The 20,967-nt window shown below is 43.0% G+C and overlaps 1 protein-coding gene across 1 annotated transcript; it reads right to left on the bottom strand.

Annotated features, from left to right (window-relative positions):
• Positions 1-1,894: 1,894 nt before the first annotated feature.
• On the bottom strand, positions 1,895-20,852 carry actr2b (actin related protein 2b). Its single transcript, XM_088933822.1, has 9 exons — positions 20,709-20,852; positions 16,588-16,698; positions 11,591-11,806; positions 10,303-10,375; positions 9,485-9,621; positions 8,649-8,798; positions 6,107-6,252; positions 4,506-4,638; positions 1,895-3,094 (listed from the first exon to the last, which is right to left on the bottom strand). The coding sequence occupies exons 1-9, from the start codon at positions 20,754-20,756 to the stop codon at positions 2,924-2,926; spliced, it is 1,185 nt and encodes a 394-aa protein (XP_088789948.1). The 5' UTR covers positions 20,757-20,852; the 3' UTR covers positions 1,895-2,923.
• Between the last annotated feature and the right edge of the window lie 115 nt (positions 20,853-20,967).

Here is a 20,967-nt window from a genome sequence, read left to right on the forward strand (position 1 = left end):
TGGGAGAAGATTTAAAAAAAAACAACTACTTTACCTGCATTGTAATTCACACCTCCCGGTCACGTCTGGCTAATGGACGTTTGGATGGAGTATAGCGAGCAGGACAAGCATGTCACCTTTATGGAAGTTTATGGTCAGGATAAATTTCTAACAATTAATTATAATGGCAGAACTGTCTCATTAGTAGGTAGGAGTGCATGTTCAGCCAAGGAAAAACCCTTGCATAGGTTCACAAATGTACCTGGAAAGCCCATGACATGTGAGGAGTTCAACAGCCTGCATCACCAAAGCACAGCAGATTAGATGCCACCTAGTGTTCATGGAAACACCTCATTTTACAGCTACATTTTTAAATTTGTTGTATCAAAAATTGTTTTCTTACAGTGCAACATCCATCTTCTAAGAAAATGGGATATTTGTTTATGCTGTAAATTAGCCAGAGAAACTACTGTAACTATAGTGTAATAACCTGGGTGATGCCGCAATTTTAGGAAGGATGTGTTTAGCTCATAACTGTAGGGAGAGGTGTGCCAACAGTGGGGTTCCCTCTGCAGATCAAGGAGGTATTTGGCTGACAACACCATTACTTACCTGTTGAATATTATTTCATGCTTGACTTTCCTTGCACCTGAAAGGTTTGATCACCTTGCTTTGGGTACCCTGTAAGGGCTCAAAAGGGAAAACAGAAAGCCAAGTAACTCCAAATCAAACAACGCTAACCGTAATGAACAAGTGGAACAGGGTATCGGGGGGATTCCTACAGAAGACTCTATCCATAGTGATTACGGAAATCTTTTTCTGGCCTATTGATTGTGGAATCCCGATAAAGTACGAGTGGGACTATAAAACAAAAAAGGTCACCAATGCACACTCCTGCAGATCTCCATGAGGCGTGCGTGAAAATGCTCATGAACACACCCGACCTGCTGCAATGAGGTATTTCGGTGTCATTTCGATTTATTTCCCTCGTGTCTGAAAAGTACAAGATCCCTGGGCCCCGGGCGACGCAGCTGTGATCCTGTGATCCTGCGGTGGTGCCATCGAAGCCGTCAGGGGAGCAGCAGGCTCCTGGCTGCCGACGGAACCCCGGGCCACACGCCCCGCTGAACGGTCTCCAAGGAAACCAGGAGAGCACAGAGCGGAGCACATCTGGGGCCAGAGTTCCACAGTCTGGCCTCTCCCTCCTCTGTCAGCCACATCAAAGTCAACACACTCAGTTCTGCTGGAGTGCTTCAGAATACTCCAGCCTCGCCAACCCCCTAAACCTACAGCCATCCACAGTCCAACACTTGGTTTTGTTTTTCCCCTGGTGCATATGATTTAATTTTTTTTCCATTTTCTAACCGCTTTGTTCAATAGGGGATCGCAGGGGAGCCGGAGCCCATACGGACAAGCAACAGGGCAGCAGGGCAGGATACACCCCAGACGGGACGCCAGTCTGTCGCAGGGCAGACGGACACGCTCTCACCAGGGCCAGTTTTCCCAGAAGCCAGCTAACCTACCAATATGTTTTTGGACGGTGGGAAGAAATCGGAGCACCCAGAGGAAACCCACACCAACACGGGGAGAACCTCCAAACTCCGGAATCGAACCCAGGGCCCCAGCGCTGACTACCGCGCTACTGTACCACCCCTTTGATTTCAATTCATTATTAAAGGAAAACATGCCTCTTTCCCAAGACTGTGGTCAGAAGAAAAAAAAAACAACAGTCCTCCTGTAGTTGTTTCACATTTCCTAAAATAATCACTCTCCCTGTGGTCAAAACAATCCTCCGCACACATTCTGTAAAAATAAAACACTTCTTCCTTTTCATATTTGCATACCTACACCGGTTTCCAGTTAGAAGGAGCCCTAAAAAGCAAAGGGACAGCCCACAATAAACTACAGCCAAGGGTTATGTATAAATCACTTTGCTTTATTTAAATCGGCATTAGGCAGTTATGCTATGAACAAAAAAAGATCCAGTTACAGTAACTGCACTGGATACACGTTTATGCAAAACTGAATATGAAGTGCCTCCAATATACACATGAGAGCCAAACAAACTTAAATACCAGCTTTTACAATGCTTCCATGTCTAATGACACCGATTTGTTATCAATATTACAAACACGTTACCCCCCTCCCTCCCTCCCCGAAAATGTGACGAATTAAGGTCAGGGAGCCCAGTCCCTTTTAAAAAACTGAACGGTGAAGTCCGGAACTCCGTGGTGAATGGCGATGATCGTACATTACGTGACTACACATTCTTGCTCTCTACTCAAGAGAAACTGCAATGCAAAAAGAGTACGAAAAATAAAGAGGTAAAGAAGTATTAGACATCCAATAGAAAGAAAGCACACCCCCCCCCCCCCCCCCAAAAAAAAAAATCGATCAGTCTCAATTTGAATTTAATGCCTCACAATTCTCAGACAAAGAAGCAGAGGACGCGTTAAAAGAAGGGTAGGGGCTCCTTCTAATAACTTCCATCTTATTAGGAAACCACTAAGCAAACAAATCCTAAAGTACTGGCTGCAGCAGGCAGGTTGGGAGACGTAAGAAAGTAGCTTGTGTTTTCCCCTGCAAATCCTTGGGATAAATGAAACTCAGCTCACCTGCTAGCTGAGGACAAAGCAAGCACGCCTGTGGCTATAAATGCAAAAAAAAATACAAAGAAAAAGACTAAGAGTTACCAGCATGTCTGGATGGCAAAGGCGGTGCATAAGATAGGTCTGACACTGCTGTGGGTTTGTTATGGAGCAATGATTAAGTTATAAATGCTCAAAGTCGGTGGCGACAAGACATAGAAAATAAAACCTTGCCAGGAAACTCCGATTTTGACAACCCCCCCCCGTCGATGGATGAGCGAGAATGAAGGAAGTAGCAGAAAAGGAAAAGGCGGACGAAAGCTCGTGAGGAAGTGGTGGCGCGAGAATGTCCGAGCTTATCTAACGGTGACTCCCAGCTTCTCCAAGACGCGCATGCCCTTCTCCTGATACTCCTCCCGGGTCAGCCAGAAGTTGTCCTTGTCTTTCATGATGTCGGCAAGCACAGCGCCACCCAGGAACACCATGTGTTTACGGCGAGGGGGGTCCTCAATCCGGATCTTGAATTTCTGAAAGAGGCAGGAAAGACGTGTGGGAGGGGAGTTAGCGAACTACCGTGTTGCTGCAGTGTACCTGGTCCAGATCCATAACTTTGAGTTATATTGTAGGTTCATAGTCTAAATGAAAGCGGTCAGTGGGGAATATTCCCAGTGACTGAAACATATGTAGAAATGTTCAGAAATTTCTAAAAAAGAAACAACAGTCTTTTCATATAAGCATCCCTGGTAGGGAGCTAAACTACAAGCAGCCAGGGTGCAATTCAGATCTGTTACAGCTCCAAACAGCTGGCGAGTGGATCAGATTGTGTAGAAGCTATGAAAGAGTTAGTATGCGACGTCTCACTCTGTGAAACAGAGACGAGAGGGAGCCCACAGAAACTCAGTCAGTACATCATCTGGCGGGTGGCAAAAAAATTCAGGGAGCGGCAGACATACAGAGGTGTGCAAACCTACATTTGCATTACAAACAAATTTGCTGGCTTGAAGAAGGGTAGCACTTCCTGCAACTCACCTTGACACCTCCGATAACATAAAATAAACACAAGCCCAGCCATGCAGCATTGTAATACAGGCTTTCTTTACTGCTTAAGTGAGGAAAGCCTGTGATGGCAACAGAATCTGGTTGCTCCACGCGTCTTAAATACACTTTAATTTCCATACGATTTATATTCAAGACAGACAGACATGCCACTCAGACCTATCTAGAATTTCATCTGTAATTGATCATCTAAATTTAGAAGTCTGACAACCAGACAACTCGAATTAGGTTTTCCAGGCTAGAGGCCAGATTTTAAATAGTGAGATATGGGACAAGCCATGACCCAACCCTGCCACATGTCTGACCTGACCTGCAGCGAATGCGTCCCGTTCAGAGAGGGTAACTGGTGGGCCGCGTGTCTGTCACTCGGCTGGTCAGCTTACAGCCTCTGGGTTTAACGGAGCCGCGAAGCCACGAAAGGCAGAACTGTTACTCCACCTGGTGGCCTCTCGTGACAGTGTTTCTTTTTTTTTTACAGACTTGATGAGATAGCTCATGGAACGCATCTTTACAAACTTAACTTATTTTATGAAACCATCGCACAAGGAACCTGAAAAGAAGGGCATTTTTGTGGTTACCGAGGCCACAAGTCTAACACTGTAGTCAGCCACTTCCTTCAACAGCTATGGAACTTAAAATAATCACCGGAAGAATTTTACAGGCATCAAACAATAAAGCCAAAATAAAAAAAACTGGAAGGAGCCGTAAAATGATTAGTTAACTCAATGAGTTAAGGTCAATCAAAAACCTTTATGCAGATGAATTTTATTTATTTAGGTGGTTTACCAGAGCCCTAAGGACTCCTGCATCATCATCAGCCCCGATTCCAATGTAACCAAGAACCGGGAAACGTGGCTTTGCGCCCCCGGCACCCACACTCACCGACAGCTTGTCGACGTCCCCCTTCAGGACGCGCTCCAGGTACAGCTGCTTGAGCTCCCTCTCCAGCCGAGAGGGCAGGCCGGGGTACATGGTGGAGCCGCCCGACAGGACGATGTGCTTGTAGAACTCGGCCCTGCGGGACACAGAGGACACTCTCAGACCCGAGTCCAGCCCGCTCCCCGGCAACGCAGAGGTCGCCTTCCGCTGGGAAACGCATCTAGGCTGTGTATCCACTGGGAGGCATTAAAACCGCAACGAACGAGCAGGGAAACCAACAGCATGTAAGGTTTTATGTCTCCGCAAGAATTAAAAAGTCTCAAGATCCTTGGAACTTTCATCTGCAGCAGTACCACCTTGACCTATGCGATCAGTTGCCACCCTTCGGAATTTGAGCACAGTTCATTGGAAGTACAGGTACTATATATATATACTGCCAGCAGCCATATCACCCTGCAACTCACAACTGGCAACCCACTGAAGCTAAGCAGGTGTGAGCCTGGTCAGTACCTGGATGGGAGACCTCCTGGGAAAAACTAAGGTTGCTGCTGGAAGAGGTGTTAGTGGGGCCAGCAGGGGGGCGCTCACCCTGCGGTCTGTGTGTGTCCTAATGTCCCAGTATAGTGACGGGGATTGGCCCTTACCAATCATGGCCTCCTAATAATCCCCATCTATGAATTGCCTTCATTACTCTGCTCTCCTCCCCACTAATAGCTGATGTGTGGTGAGCGTTCTGGCGCACTATGGCTGCCGTCGCATCATCCAGGTGGGGCTGCACATTGGTGGTGGTGGAGGGGAGTCCCCATTACCTGTAAAGCGCTTTGAGTGGAGTGTCCAGAAAAGCGCTATATAAGTGTAAGCAATTATTATATGTTGACCAGCCTCTTATCAGTCTCCTCAAGGTGCGTGCTACATTCCTTTTCAGGTCTATTGACTCAAGAGGGCCACTCTGTTGAAACAGCGTGCCCGCCTGTACATGTCCTGTTGGCAAAGTTGACTTAACTGGGTGTAGACTGCAAGCCCAGTGTTCAATTCCCACTAAATTATTTTCGCGCCAGTCTCAGTCTTCCACAAACCAAAGTCTAAACAAATCCCCCCGCCCCAGTTTTGCGCTACAACGAATCTGTCCTAAAATACTCATGTTTGTTCAGAGAAATCCCTAGCACAGGATTTTTATTATATAAAAAGAGCTTCTTATAAGTTTCAACTTACCAACACTTATGGTTTTACAGTGCAATAAGAAGATACATCCCTGTCTCAGTACAACTGTTAAATGTTCAGTCCCTCAACGGGACTACTTCAGCCGCCTTGAGTGCAAATCCAGAGTGAAACTGCAGATTTCAGTGCACACAGTGGAGTAACAAAAGAATCGATTACCCTCGTGGAGAAATTCTGAAGGCTCTCGTCATGTATGCGATATGCGATACAGAACTAAAATCCAACATCACAGACATCAACTCGACATTCAGAGTCCCAAGCGAAGCAACACGTCAACAGCCATTGAGCTGGGACAGCCACCGCTGTTTTGCCCATTGACCTCCGGCTTTAGAAGAAGCCCTGCATGCTCAATAACGGACGCTCCCACAGAAAGCCAAACTGCATACCTGGTGTCGATGTCAGCAGCTTGGATGGTGTTGAAGAGCAACTCGGCCACTCCGACACCTTCAACGTTGATAAGGTGAGGCTGGAACAAGGCCTCTGGGGCCTCAAATCTCTCTCCTCCTACTTTGATAACCCTGCCGTCGGGAAGCTGTGGGGAAGAGATGGGACACTGGCATGAAAATGACTCACTTGACATTGAAGAGCACCTTCTGCTACTAAGGAAGTGCTCACTTTTCCTGGTGAAGCATTCTCTCACAATGAAGAGTCCTGGATTGAACGGAAATGTACAATTCGCACACCAAGTATTAAAAGCATGAGTGCAGGTCAGCAGACGCACTGTGTAACTGTTGATTTTTCACACTCCTGGACAAGCATTTTCCCTTGTTTCTCTGGACCCCCTGGGACAATGTCAAGAAGACACTGATGACCCGAAGGCTGTCACAAACCCAGGGTGCCTAGCTGATCCCTTGAACGCCAGTGGGAGTGCAAACACCAGGTAGGAAAAGGTTTTTAAATCTTCTCAAGGTCAGGCTACACCTTATCTCTACATCCTTTATTGTACTATAAAAAATTCTAAAAAGGAACCTTAGAAGATGCCAATGTACAAAGAGGCTGGTGTTCCTACCATTACAAGTTTAAGCAGAGGAGAGGGGGAAAGTTGTGCCGATGCTCCTGTTATTTTCCTCACCTGCAACCCACTGGCAAGGTCTCCCTGACCCAGTTTGGGTCGTGATCCAGTTTTAAAAAACCCATGCTCTCTAAAGCTAATGCTCAAAAGCAAGGCTAGAACAAGTTTGGTTTTAACAAGGTCTGACTACATCTAGAAAGCAAGTCTGATCTTTCAGCTCTACCACTTAACAAGGTGATGCAGGTGAAGTAAATACAGAAAGTCAAAATACAGCACAGTGCTAACAGGTCATCCGATTACATTTTATCCCGACGGCGGTGACAGCTTTGTGATGCAGTTCCTACCTCCTTTTAAAATCACACAAAATCTGGGAATAGCACAAATCTCTTTCCAAAATCTCATGTTTCCCTTTCTTTTTTAACTGCGTGTTCATGAGCAGAAGGGCTCTCTTTGTGGTGCATCGCTCAAGTTCCAGGATTCTCAAGCAGAGTACTAAAAGACTTTTCTCAAGTGGTAACCATCAAAGGGGAAAAACAATTCTATACAGATGAGGCAGGTACGGTTGAGGACATCCCTAACTTTAATAAGGAATAATACACAATATTTATGATTGGCTAACATACTGTGAAAATAAAAACACCTACATCAATTAGCAACTTGGTTTGAAGGCCTGTTCTCAGCATTTGTTTTACACGAGGAAATGATGCTGTGGATAAGCGAAACACTAGAGAGGCTACTGCTGGAGCTCTTTCTGACAAGGAGAAATTACTTCTCAGTGGATGGCAGAATAAGAGATTCAGCGTTTAAATATATTCACTCTATAACACTGTAATTCATCTTCAAACAGTTGTTAATATTCATAATTAACGATCCTACATTTCAGTAGCTTCAGGACTGCCTTCATATGAATAGGTTTAAAGGGCTGACAAAGTGATTCAAAAGCTTTCTGCAAGGTCATGAAATAATAAAAACAACACACGAACAGGATCAGTGATTCCATTCACTGCTTGAGGGCCTTGGTCTAAACTAGGAAACACATTAGGAGGGGTTTTGAAAGATTTGGGCCACACAGGAAATGATGTTACATGTAGGTTAAGTTGTACAACAGTCTCTGTATTTTCCTCGTTTTTCTTAAGTCTGCTGGAAAGAAACACAAGCTAAAATAAACTCCAACTTAAAAGCTCAGCAAAAAGGTTCACCTGCGATTTTCCAAGAGCTGAGCTGTTAAACAGAAAGGTACAGAAAAATAAACAAGCCTGTGACGCGACACCAGATGAAAACCAAAACAACGTCAACCAAACCTTTCAGCATTCAATTTAAAAAATCCGTTGGAACAAAAAACACTAACAGATATTTAATGTATCTCAATGAAATGAGACACTTTGATCATATAATTTGGTAATAAAGTCTACAAAAAAAAATACTCTACACAGGAGTCATGGGCTTCACAGATCACAACTGGAGCATAAATTAAAACCTAAGATGTTTGGTCCCACAGTGTACAGGCTTGAGCATTTTCAAATATTGGAACATGAACAAGGAAAAATACAAAGGTTGCAAAACTACTTCAGGGACAAAGTGTCATAGATATCACCATTCACAAGGCAAGCAAATAAAAGATAGAACCGTGCTGAGCTTTCCTACTTGTTAAATAATTTCTTGCAACACACAACGCTTCATTACACCTGTATGGAGTGTATGAGGAGGAAACCACAATGTTCAGTATTGTACAGTACAGCGCTCTATGGCTGTTGAACTGAAATGAACTGTAAATTGAGGGGGGTGTTGCAGCCAACCATAAAATCAAACCGTACAAATGAGAATACCACGTCCTCCACAGGAAACTGCTATTCCCGAAGTTGCTGGTAAATGACCTCACAGACGTGAGCACATCCAGAGGGGCCGGCGGCGCTTACCGTGTAGGACTCCACCAGCACCGTGGTCTCCAAGGCCAGCTTCTGCTCCTGCTCGATGTTGTAGCCCACGTAGCACAGCTTCTCCTTCATCATGCGCACCGTCTCGAAATCGGCCGAATGGTTAAAGGCGTAACCCCTCAGCAAAAGCAACTACAACAACACGTGCTTTAGTTAGGGCCAGGGGCTTTTTCTTCACAGCTCCCCGATGAACCACTTGCTTAACTGACGGAAAAACGACAAATAAAACACTGCAGAAACAGACAGTCGTGGTTTTATGCAATGAATAAGATGAGGCACCCCCCGGTGAGAGTCTAATTTACACTCTTCGTCTTGGTAAAGCCAGACCTGCAGAAACTGTTATAGTACAGTTCCTGCAACAGTGACTTGTAGGCTTTGGGACACTGGAACACATGGGATACAGATATACATCAGCAAGAACAATCAGATATACATCTGGGTCAGGGGCGGTGAGGTGGCTCTGTGGCTAAGCATCTGCGCCTGTGGCTGGAAGGTTGCCGGTTCGTATCCCGCAGCCGGCAGAGGAATCCTACTCCGTTGGGCCCCTGAGCAAGGCCCTTAACCCCAACTTCTCCAGGGGCGCCATATAAATGGCTGACCCTGCACTCTGACCTCAAGCGTCTCTCCCTGTCTGTGTGTCTCATGGAGAGCAAGTCGGGGTATGCAAAAAGACAAATTCCTAATACAAGAAATTGTATATGGCCAATAAAGTGATCTTATCTCTTTTACATGGTTAAGTGCAGCAGTGCTAATTGCACAAACAAGCAGCACTGCCACAAACACAGATGCACAACAGCGTACCTGGCAGGGAAAGTTACCTTGATGAGGTAGCGAGTGATGTCCCTTCCAGCAATGTCTAGTCGCCTGGTTAGATGAGGCAGCGAGAATCCCTCGTACACAGGACAGATATGGGTCACGCCATCGCCCGAGTCCACCACCACCCCGGTCAGCAAGCCTGAACACACGGCACAGCCTCTCTTGAGCAACAAACCTTGCTGGTCTTCACATAACTACTACTGGAAAGAGCCCTGACTTTCACAGCCACAGAGGAGGAACAAAAAGTCACCACTAGGTGGCACTCCCCACCTTATTAAAAACTCCTGCCAATGGGGAAGCAAGGCAATAAAATGGAGCCATTTGATTTCTATATTCACTTAAGCACAGACGGTTGCGGATGTACTCCCACGCAACATGCATTTATCTGGCAAGTCTAACAGCTGTTAACGAACAAAAATCTTTAACCTAGCTGTAGGCTTCTAGAAATCTGACCATAGAAATAATAATCAGTATAAAAACACTGGGATTTAAAATTAGTATTCAATAGGCTGTAATTTTATTTACACCTATGTCAAGCATTTTTCAGCCTAAAATGTATTTAAATTGGTATAAATATTTATTAATGCAAATTTACAATAAAATTTAGCATGTAAATCCAGGTGTGCATTCAGTATTTTTCAGAATAAACAAAAACTAAAAACTTGTCTGTCCATCCATCCGGTATCAGAAAACTGCTTAATACTAGCAAGGATCACAGCAACCAAGATGTATTAAAAAGATTTCACATCCACTGTGAAGAACTGCAGACTATTTCTGGGGGCTTCGAAAGGCGGTGCTGAGAGAGATGTCCATGACCTACCTTGAGCGTACAGGGTCAGTACAGCCTGGATTGCAATGTAAACCCCAGAGAACTTATATGTTTCAAACATGACCTGGAAAGGAAAGTAAAAAATAGCTTAGTGAATGCAGCAAGAGACAAAAGAAAGATCTAAACTGTATTAAAAACAAACATAAATATGTAGTGCAAGTATACAATGTTTAACTATGATACTGTTTCGTTTACACTGCAGTAGTAATTAGAGAATAAGTAATTCAAAGGGACTTCAATAATATTTTAATCATCTGCAAAGCTTCTTGTTCACAAAGCTTTTGCAACGTGACTGAGACTTCAAGCCCAAACACTGATCAGAGAGTACATTTATATCTCTTAGCACAGACTATACCATTAAATGGTTTATTTATAACAGAGTCCAGTACAGATATCTGCGATCTGTGCTGCAAAGCAGAACAACATGCAGATGACATCATCCAAACCTGAAGCAGCCACAAAAATGAATGTGCATGACAGCATTATTTGATTTAGAACTATTTTAAAACATATATGCATTTCTCTGTGTAAAAACTGTGAATCTTTCCGAGAACAACAAACGTGTCCAAGTGCATTTTGTGCACTTTGGTATGATGTGGAATTGCTGGACTGTTCACTGTCATGACAGTTTTACTCATCCCTTTGGATATTTTGGTTCAATTATTTTCTTAAATACTTCTTAAATAATTTCTGTCCACTTCACTGTCGTCTCTAGTAAGGTCATTATTTGCTTCGGAAAAACCCAAAACACATAAATGAGCAGCTTGTGGGTAAGCTGCTAGCCATCCAGTTAAAATCCGCCAGTGTCTGCAGAAAGCTGCAAGGCGATGCAGATTCTAAAACAGTTTTTAATTATATGGAGTAAACTGGAGCATGGAGATATCTTACTTACAATAAGGAACTCAAACCTGCAAAAACGTAGCCTAGTTCTCTGGCACCATACCCCACAATGCAGTCTTCTCAAAGCTACAGTGAATCCTTTCAATTTTGGTTCATGGGGCATTCAAATTATGAGGTCAGGTCAAACCTTTAGCCTTCTATGTTCACCTTTTGCCTTTTCGGAATTTGAATTAAGATTTATATTGGCATACAACCTGATATTAGGAAGTGCTTTATGCTGAATACATCTGAGAAGTGAAAATCATAGTTTAATTTCCCAGTACAATTAAACTTTTCAATTTTGCAAGTGGTCAAGGAAACGCTGAAAGCTGCTAAAAAAAAAGGAGAACTACAGCATGTGAAGACAGATGCGTTGCAGAAGACCCGAGGAGTTGCTCACCTCAATGATCTTCTCCCTGTTCTTGGTGGGGTTCATTGGGGGCTCTGTGAGGAGGATCTTGCAGTCCTGGGAGTTGATGTTGAGTTTTTCAGGACCGAAGGTGTAGTCCCACAGGTGTTTCATGTCGTCCCAGTTCCGGACGATGCCATTCTCCATGGGATAGTTCACCTCCAGCATGGAGCGCAGCTCGCTGGCCTCGTCGCCCACCATCAGGTCCTGCAGGAGCAGAGGTCACAGGTCAAGCACACTGTCCAGCTTCGACTGTGGACCACACTCTCCCAACACTGGGTGCTTTAAGAGCTGATTGTCAAGAACGATAAGGACTGCACTGTCTGACATGACAGCCAGGACTCTAAACAGGGGAAGGTAAATAAAGTACACGCAAGGGAAGGTGGGTTAAGTATGCCAGGGCACAGGTCAGATGTTCAACAACGCGACTACGGGTCACAAGCCGCTGTTCCTGCTAACTTACTGGCTGATAGTTCTGGACTTTTTGTAAAATGACGATTGCTTTATGGATTTTCCCAGCAGAACAGTGTTGGTTTCGCTGGCAGAAAGGAAGTGGGGAATTGTAAAACTGACGAGGCCAACTGCGGAGAAAAGGCTGTGGAGACCTTTGGATCGGATTCAAATGACACAGGCATTGGCTACCATTCAAATAACTAGAGAAAAGTTGGGGAAAATGCTCAATTAAAAATATAACAATGTGATTTATTGTATTAAGGTTGTGGCAAGCCACAAAGAAGAAGAATATTTGCATTTAGCCTGTGCTGCAGACTATTAAACACAATATTATTGTTTAAAGACAGTCGGAGATACAGGCACAAAGTGTCAAAGCCCCAGACTGCCACAGAAAATTCATGCCAACATGACATAGCTGCCATTGCTCATTCTCATAGACAACACAGAGGCAAGATTGTTCTTTTAAAGGGATATTTATAAATTCCGAGCTTAATCACTTAACTCATACAAGGAACCATTCATTTCGATCCGGATATACTAAGGAAATTTCTCCCAGCTCAGAACTGATAACTGCTTTAAAAAAGTCAGCGCATCAGTTGCGGTTCAAGTTCTTGATGAAGATGAGATGAGCTCTTGGACACGGTGAATTAATCAGAAAAAGCACAACGTACAGCAGAAGTAGTAGGATGCACTCCACAGAGCCTCTCGAAGCCAGACGCTCAAGTCTGTTAGGGCTTGACTGAGATCCTGGCATGCAGACAGAAGTTTCCATGCATTACTCCCTCAGTAATGTCACAACCAATTCCAATGACATTCATTCACCTTTAAAGATGCATTGCTTTATTTTTCAGTGCATTCTGCCATGATGCGCAAGTGGTGCTTGCATTACTCTCCTCCCTCTTGTAGAGAGAGAAATACTGAATTTTATTGTAAATAAATATCACCCAGCTTTACTCAAAGACAGCCAGCTTCTTTTGATTTAGTCTGACTTCACTTGGCCCCAGCTCACAAGCCTGCGTGCTTTAAACGAGAAGCTGGGTTATCTGAGGTTTACTGCTGCCTTTTCCATATGGTTTGCTTCATGACTTTTGAATTGACATGTTGAAACACCACGAGAAACACAAACCACAGGACACAAGTGGATCCTACAGGTAGGTGCATATAGGACAGAGATGAGGCAGTTCTTATACAAAGCGGGGGTCTGGATCTAGCTACACAACCATGCTGTTAAAGCTGACACACCCACTTCTATCAAGAAGCAGCCAAATAAGATCTCAGATCGCTTAGGTACTAGAATCAAAAGGGCGAGATCAATACATACTGTATATGAAGAGAATGCATTTACAATATTTCAGGATCACCTTCGAGTTCCATAATTAAAATTACACACTTTTGACTGAATACCATTTCCTAAAGGAAAATAATCTGATCAATTGTTTGACAACTGTCCATTTCAAAGGTAACCAGACACAGCTGAAATCTGAAAGATCAAAACTAAAACAATAAAGACACACTGACAGGATCGTAATGCGTTGTTCTTAAACTGACAAAACAAACTGAATTTTCAACGCTTGTCATTCAAAATACAGTCAACTTTTAGGTATTGCGCATAACGAGCAGGTGTAGAACAAAGCCAAAATTTATTACAAAAGAAAATTCCGAAATATACCAGCCTACAATCAAACCACTGCCATGTATGTTAGAGGTACTGCTATACCTGAAATACTGTACGTAAAGTGTGCACAGCTAACTGGGAAATCTACAAATTGGATTGGATTTCCCAGTCCTGGTGCTGGGGTGCCACACACCTGCTGGTAATTGTGCCACCTGAGCCCTCAAACAATTGAACCGTTAATAACAGGATTAATTTCAACTCTTCAATTGTTTTCAACTCAATTGTTTTTTAGTTCCTGAACACGTAGGAGGCTGCCTTTTAGCTACTGTTCCATAAGTAACTTAAAGTCTTTAAAGAACAGTTATTACCCCCTCGTTACCTCCACCAGAAAGAAGAAAATGGGAGCAAGTTTAACCACAGCAAAGTATTCAATTGTACCAATCCATTCTTAGGGATTAGTGAAAAATGAAATAACATGCTGCACCAGATTAAAGACCAACCAATTTTCAAAAGGCCTTTTTCATTCAGGTAAAAACTGGACTGGCCAAACAATTGCAATTCTCAAAAATTGTATGCTATAACCATGTGTTCTAGCAGGACTCTGGAAAGAACCATGAAAAACAACTATATATGGCCTCTATTTTGTTTTACCATGGCGGATGTACTAAAGGAAATAGTTAACTTAAATAACCAAATGCGTGAGTGTTGCAGGCTACTTCACTCATTGTCAGACTGAACACTTCTGCAAATTAATTTGAGATGGGGGGGGGGAAGAGGAAGAACTTGCAGTGAAGTCAACTCTTGCATTAGTCTGAAAGAGGTGTCTGTGTGCTTCTACCTCGGTCAAAGGGAACTCGCAGGACTGATTGACAGGGGAACACGATTAAACTCTACAGACACAATCGTCACTGACCAAATGGTGAATACCCTACATGGATCAGCCAAGCCAGCAAAACAGAAAAAACAAAACAAAAGGGAGGTTAGAAAGAATGGTATTCTTTCATCAAGGCAAAGTATGCAAACCAAAGGGAGAAGGGAGAGAGGATAAAGAAATAGGAAAAAAAACCCAGAAACTCAACAGTAAAAATGACCAAGCAGAGCAAATCTTTCTTCTGGCCAAGCAAACAAGGGAAAAAACAAAAAAACCAGCACACACTGAACCACACTTACCATCTTTTTGTTATTCTACTTCAACAGGTCAAGAAAGAAGAAGAAAGAGAAGGCAAAAGCAGAAGGTCAGACAGAAAGCAAAGACAGAAGCAGACCACAGCTAACTGCACCTTTCGAAGCTTCTTCAGAAACCTCGTTTATATCTGCAAAAGAGACTGTACATGACTGCCCGGGATGAGGTCCAAGGCTACCCTCTTCACATTTAACAACAGCACTGCTTTGAGTGTCTTGGGTTGGAAAGGCATCTTCTACCCCAGACTAAACATCTTTCAGAAGAAGGCAGTCATCTATGGTCGAGTCATCAACCATTTGCTTGGTTTCCTCATCCACGTCCTGCAAACTGAAAACTATGTGCAGACCTGGCTCAAAAATCACATAACTTGGGTAATACATACATTTATTTAGTCCCGCAGAATATGATATAGAGAATACGACTTAATTCTGTTTCAGGAGTACTTGAGATCTGGGATAATCACAACAAATACACAAATCTATGGGCTGTATTGACAAAGCTTGAGCATGCAATCTGTTGGAATAAGGAACTCTTCCTAGGGAAATGTAGCGTGCTTTGCATAGCAGTCTTAATTAAATATACTATATAAACTACTCTTCCACTTAATTAAAGCAGAAATGGATCATACTTGTTTTTGTCCTTGAATACTGGCATGTAATTTGAATAACTCATGTCAAACTCAATACGGGCTCATGAAAATAAGGAGCGCATTAAACGTAAAAGAATTATAAAATGCATAAATTAACACACGAAGCTTCGTAATTAGTCAGTATACGGAATGTGTATTATTTGATAAATTATAATGCCTACTGCATATTTTAACATCTTGAACGATTTTACAAAACTTGTCAATGAACATACTAAAACTAAAGGCTTATAATTGCATATAATTTTCAAGTTCTTTGCTCCTTCATAAGCACAATGCCATGTAAATAAATTGCAATACTGGATACTCCCGTCAAAATAAAATCAGTCCCAAAATGCAGAATGCTGTTAACTTTCAAATGAATGCCAACCAAGGTTTGCGACACTATTAGAGAGCATCACGTACAACAGCTGTAACTTAATATTGGATTGATTACATGACAGTGGACCTCATCAAATCCTTTAAAACCTTAAATAAAAGTTTCCACCAAAAGGGAAATGCAGAAAAGAAAGGTCTTCTAAGTACACACAGCAGGTGGTTGTCTTACTTTCATATCTGCATAAATAGGTTTATTCCATGCTGAAAAGAGAAGAAAGAAAACACAACGTTTCGGCCGTGGAGCCTTCTTCAGGCGAGCCTACGCGTGCTGACGCACCTACCCACCTGTCTCACACCTGAAGAAGGCGCCATGGCCGAAACGTTGTGTTTTCTTTCTTCTCTTTTCAGCATGGAATAAACCTATTACTTGTTCCTTTGCAGCCTACGCATGCTGACGCAGCTCCCCACCTGAACTATCTCCATAAATATACAAGCATGGATTTCAGGACTTAATTTTGAATACTAGAGATATTTCGTCATAGTCAAAGGCTTCTGAGCTGCTGATAAATGCAGCAACTCCGTCCCAAATTTCCACGTTCACACCCATTCCTGGTAAATGGATCAGCAAGGTCATATATTGACAATGACAGCAAACATCTTAAATAGTGGAAGAAAAAAAAAAGGAGAAAACAACAATTAAATGCAGAACCTCAAGACTAGTCCCGTCTGGCAGATGTTTCCTTGACACGAGCTGAGCAGAGAGAGAGCTTTACCTTGATCTCGATGTTTCCCACTTTGGTGGTCGATCGGATGATGGGCCTGCCGACCAGCGCGGGGAAGATGTGCTCCGGAAAGTTGGAACCAGCATAGCCGCACTTGACAAACTGGCCAAGAATAAGAGAAGAGGACACGTTTTTTCAGAGGAATGGAATACATTTGGAACACTGCCGGCTTCTAGAAGAGCTCAGTGGACAATACAGCTGTCGTCTTTCACATTATCCACATGTAGTCACAGATGACAGAAGGTCAGAGATTTTATTAGGAATGTGTCGCAATGCTTTGGGAAAAACTGTTTTATTGAAATTCCTGGAGTTACCACTACACATAAGTTCAGCTTCTCTTTGTGCAAACACATATATATGTAAAGACATCCATTAGAGATGCTGTATATATAAATAGGACATATGCATTAAAGGCATTAAGCAACTGCGAACATAAATTAAATATATACTAAAAACCTCCCACAATGAAAGGTTAAAGGGGAACTGCAATGCAATTTTTATATTTCGGGGTTGAAAAGAATCAGCATTGATGAGTGCATTTCACACCACAATAAAAGTCAAATGTGCACAGTAACTTGTAAATTGGAGGTTTTACATCACAAAATACACGAAATTTACAAGTCTGCACAGCACCGTGTTCTTTAATTCAGAACGAGGCAACAAAACCTCCGGTGAGGGGAAGCAGCCTTATTACTTTGAAAACAGGCAGGCTGGTGAACACATCTCTTTTAATCCAAAAGAAATATTGCTCTCGACTTCAAGACGGTTTTGTCGATAAAGGGAACTTACTTGTTAACTCTGCATGTAAATCATGTTGGAAACATTCTGTGGTGAAATATCTAATGCACAACCTGGACTTAGTTGCTTGTACATCACATTACATAGTTATTATGGTGACTAGTGAGCAGGAAGGGCTGTTTCACTTCACAATTTGTGCGAACTCTCATGGATGCGAGATATAAACAGCAGGCAGAACACAAACAGACTAGTGCAAGGCAGGCTACCTCTGTGCTGGAGAGCCAGAATCCAGCACATTTTATGAATCACCTTTAAATAATCAATTTCTAAATGACTGGAACAATTTCATTTTGACCACTTAAGCAGGGGACTGGGTCAATTAAGCAGTGTAGAAATAATTACAACACTCTGTGGCTCTCAAGGATCACAGTTGTCTGTTCCTGATTTACCAGAAGTAAATTGATCATGAGTTCTTCTGTTCCAAGTCTTTAGAAACCGATGATTGAAGACCTACAAGATCTGCTGGATTCTCTCTATCTCAAGGACCAGGGCTATCCCCGTACGGGCATGTGGAACAGGACACTAAAATAGCTAACTACTTTAGTTATTTCCACAGCATTGCAAAACTGACCGTGCTCACCGAACAGTACAGTCTAGCTGCTACACTTAGGAAAGAATGCAGGCGACCTGTCACAACAGGCTTGCCCACAGCCACACAAGCACTGAAGGCTAAAATCAGCACTCACCATGAGGTTAATCTCTGCAACTTTCTTCTAGACAGACCTACTCAGAGTCTCGTGCCCAAGCAGAGTGACCAATCCATTCTCTCTGATAATTCGACTCTTGTTGTACAAACAATCTAGGTCTACGTTAAAAGATTTTTCTCAAGGGAAACCTCCCCAGTAGTCCAGCTGGGTGAGGCCAAGCTAGTGAGGGTTAAGAATCAAGCCCCAGGGTCGCAAAACAAGCATGTCACAGAGCTGGAATTCAAAAAGATAAGTCTTTTGTAACCCACTGTCCCGACGCCTACCTCCAAAAGTGCACACAATACTTAAGCCTGTGATAACACAGCCAATATGCAAGGTGCTAGAATAGTTTGTAAGATATACAAAAACATTTAAACTAAAACTATAATAAGCATTCATACAGAAATAGATTTGATTTGTTGTATAAAACAAAGTTAAAGTTAAAGTTAAAGTTCTTTGGGCTGTGAATGTGGTTTCAGTGCTGATCTCACTTCCCTTTGAGTCATCAGTCAAGCAGTGCACAACTAGCACTTTTCTGCAACGCACATTAACCAACATCCTTCAAAGTGCTCTGTAAAGTTTCCCTCCCCGTGCAGTCTAGCCGGCAAGCTAATGTGCACTAGTTCAGAAAAACGAAACGGACGTTTCTACTGCCAAATCTCCAACCTGAAAAAAAGAAACCACCCACCGCTCTTATCGCTAATGGACAGAGATATCTGGACTGCTCGGTCTCTAAACGATTTATTCAATCAGCTCATTTTACCTGAGCCGATTTAAAAAGGAAACAAATATTGTTCTTTTCAGGTTGAAATTTTATAAGCGTCCTCAGCTCACTGGCAACCTGTTCTAAAATCTGTTCTTAAACAACAGTTGTAGAGTGCAAGTACTTAATTATCTTTACACAAATTAATCACCACTGACCAAATTATTAAAATGGTGTAACACCACAATCAAAAGCCTTAGGCATGAATTTCTGTACGTGTTCAAACATTACTCACAGTATCTTCGCATTAAATATGCAACAGGGCATGATTTTATAGGGATCTCACCGTGGCGAATAAATACATCTAACTACACCTAATACATTTAATCTGAACTGCCACTTCCACATGTATGCTTCAGAAGCAGTGCTCTGTAGTCTGCACACGCTGCGATGATGAAGAAAGTTCAAAAAATACCTCCAGTGGTGCTGGTAAACTAATATTTGACAGAAAATGGACACGCTGCTAGGAAGCTTTCTTTTTTGATGGACGGAGAATGGAGCGCACTGTGTAAAAAGAAAAAATAAATAAATAACCCCCAGTGTCCCAGAAAAGGGAACTATAAAGGACAGGATGTCCATCTGACTGGTGCTGTATTCAGTCAGAACGAATTTCTGTATTCATGAAAGGACTGTAAGTCTGTTTGCAATATGTTCCTCGCTTACAATCTGCTGTGAACTTGGAACCCAGATACTTCGTTTTATTTAAACCGCTTTTCCGCAGTGAGTTTCATACATCAAGGAGTATCAATAAGATACCAAGACAAACGGACGGACTGAAGTCCTTCTTAGTAAATCGGCACGGTCTTAGAGTGATTTTTCTTAATGTTGTTCTTTACAATTGTTTTTCTTCTTTTGTCATTTCGCAAAGAAAGTAAATTCAGAAGCGCTTTGGGAACTAACGCGAAGAATGTGTTTGCATGTACAGACTTGAACAAACAGACGAACTGTGGCAACATACAGTACGGCAATATGGCTGCTGTATGAAGGAAATATCAATCTTTCAATCGCGGAACGCGTCACCTATTTCACAAATAATCGGAATTTACAAATAAAGGGGCTAAACTGAAAGTTGTCCGAGCAGGGCTTTCTAATCCTGAAAACCTTTCAAGCGAAGCGCCGCGGCAGATAGCCCTGCGTGAGCTGACGTCCTGTCGAGCTCTCTAAAACCGCAAGCAGGGGCTGTACCAGTGATAACTGTATAAGGACATTTCAAACTACAGAGGCAGAGTGCTGGTGCATTTTCAACACCGCTGTGCAACCGCTTCCAGTTTCTGTCGCCCTCGCAAACAATACTGACCCAATTCATTGATAAAACGGCACGATCCGTAGCTTCTACTTAGAAACTTTTTTTTTTACCAGAACAGTGCGATTCACCTACGGGGCACTTAAATATACCGTAATGGCACCGATTTACTGATGGTTCGTCATACATTTGATAGGGGAGAGGAGAGAAACATCTAATGATTTCACCGGGGACATGCAAGCTCCGTTTCTTCCCCTTACGGACTAAATTCCAGCAATTATCTGCTGTGTTGGCCCTTGGTGGCAAGCGATGACTACATCCATACAGAATGCACAATGCCAACACAGTCTACCCGCTACTGCAGAACGTGGCTCAACAAGGGATCTTAGCGTTGAATCCTAAACCGTATATACCTTGTGAGCACCAGATTAAGCATCAGTCCCTTTGAAGAAAGCGGAATTGACAAGCTGACAGACTCACATTCCTTTGCCTACCCACCCAGTCAGCTAACCTCTTTACTTCCTGTTTCAGGCGATTCTATTTTCCATAGTCACAATCAGCCATAGAAGAATCGGGCAGAAGCACAAATCACCGAAAGTAAGAAATCTGTCCTCAGACCTACCCCGGTTCCATTGTCACAAACCACCACTTTCCTTCCCTGACCGTCCATTTTTCAGAATCCAGGAACCTGCAGACCTCTCCTGCTCAACTTTCTTCAGCAAGCCGGAAATCACCACCCCGGCTCCCGGAAAGGGTTTCTTCCGGTAAGTCTGCCATGTGACCCGAGCTTCCACGTTAGAGCCCGCCCACCTAAAAAATGGACGTGACGTTATCCAATCACAATGGAGAATAGCCGCAGCTCATCCTGGTACTTGAACTCA

The sequence above is a fragment of the Atractosteus spatula genome, chromosome 15, assembly GCF_055471065.1.
Source record: "Atractosteus spatula isolate fAtrSpa1 chromosome 15, fAtrSpa1.hap1, whole genome shotgun sequence".
Taxonomy (NCBI): Eukaryota; Metazoa; Chordata; class Actinopteri; order Semionotiformes; family Lepisosteidae; genus Atractosteus; species Atractosteus spatula.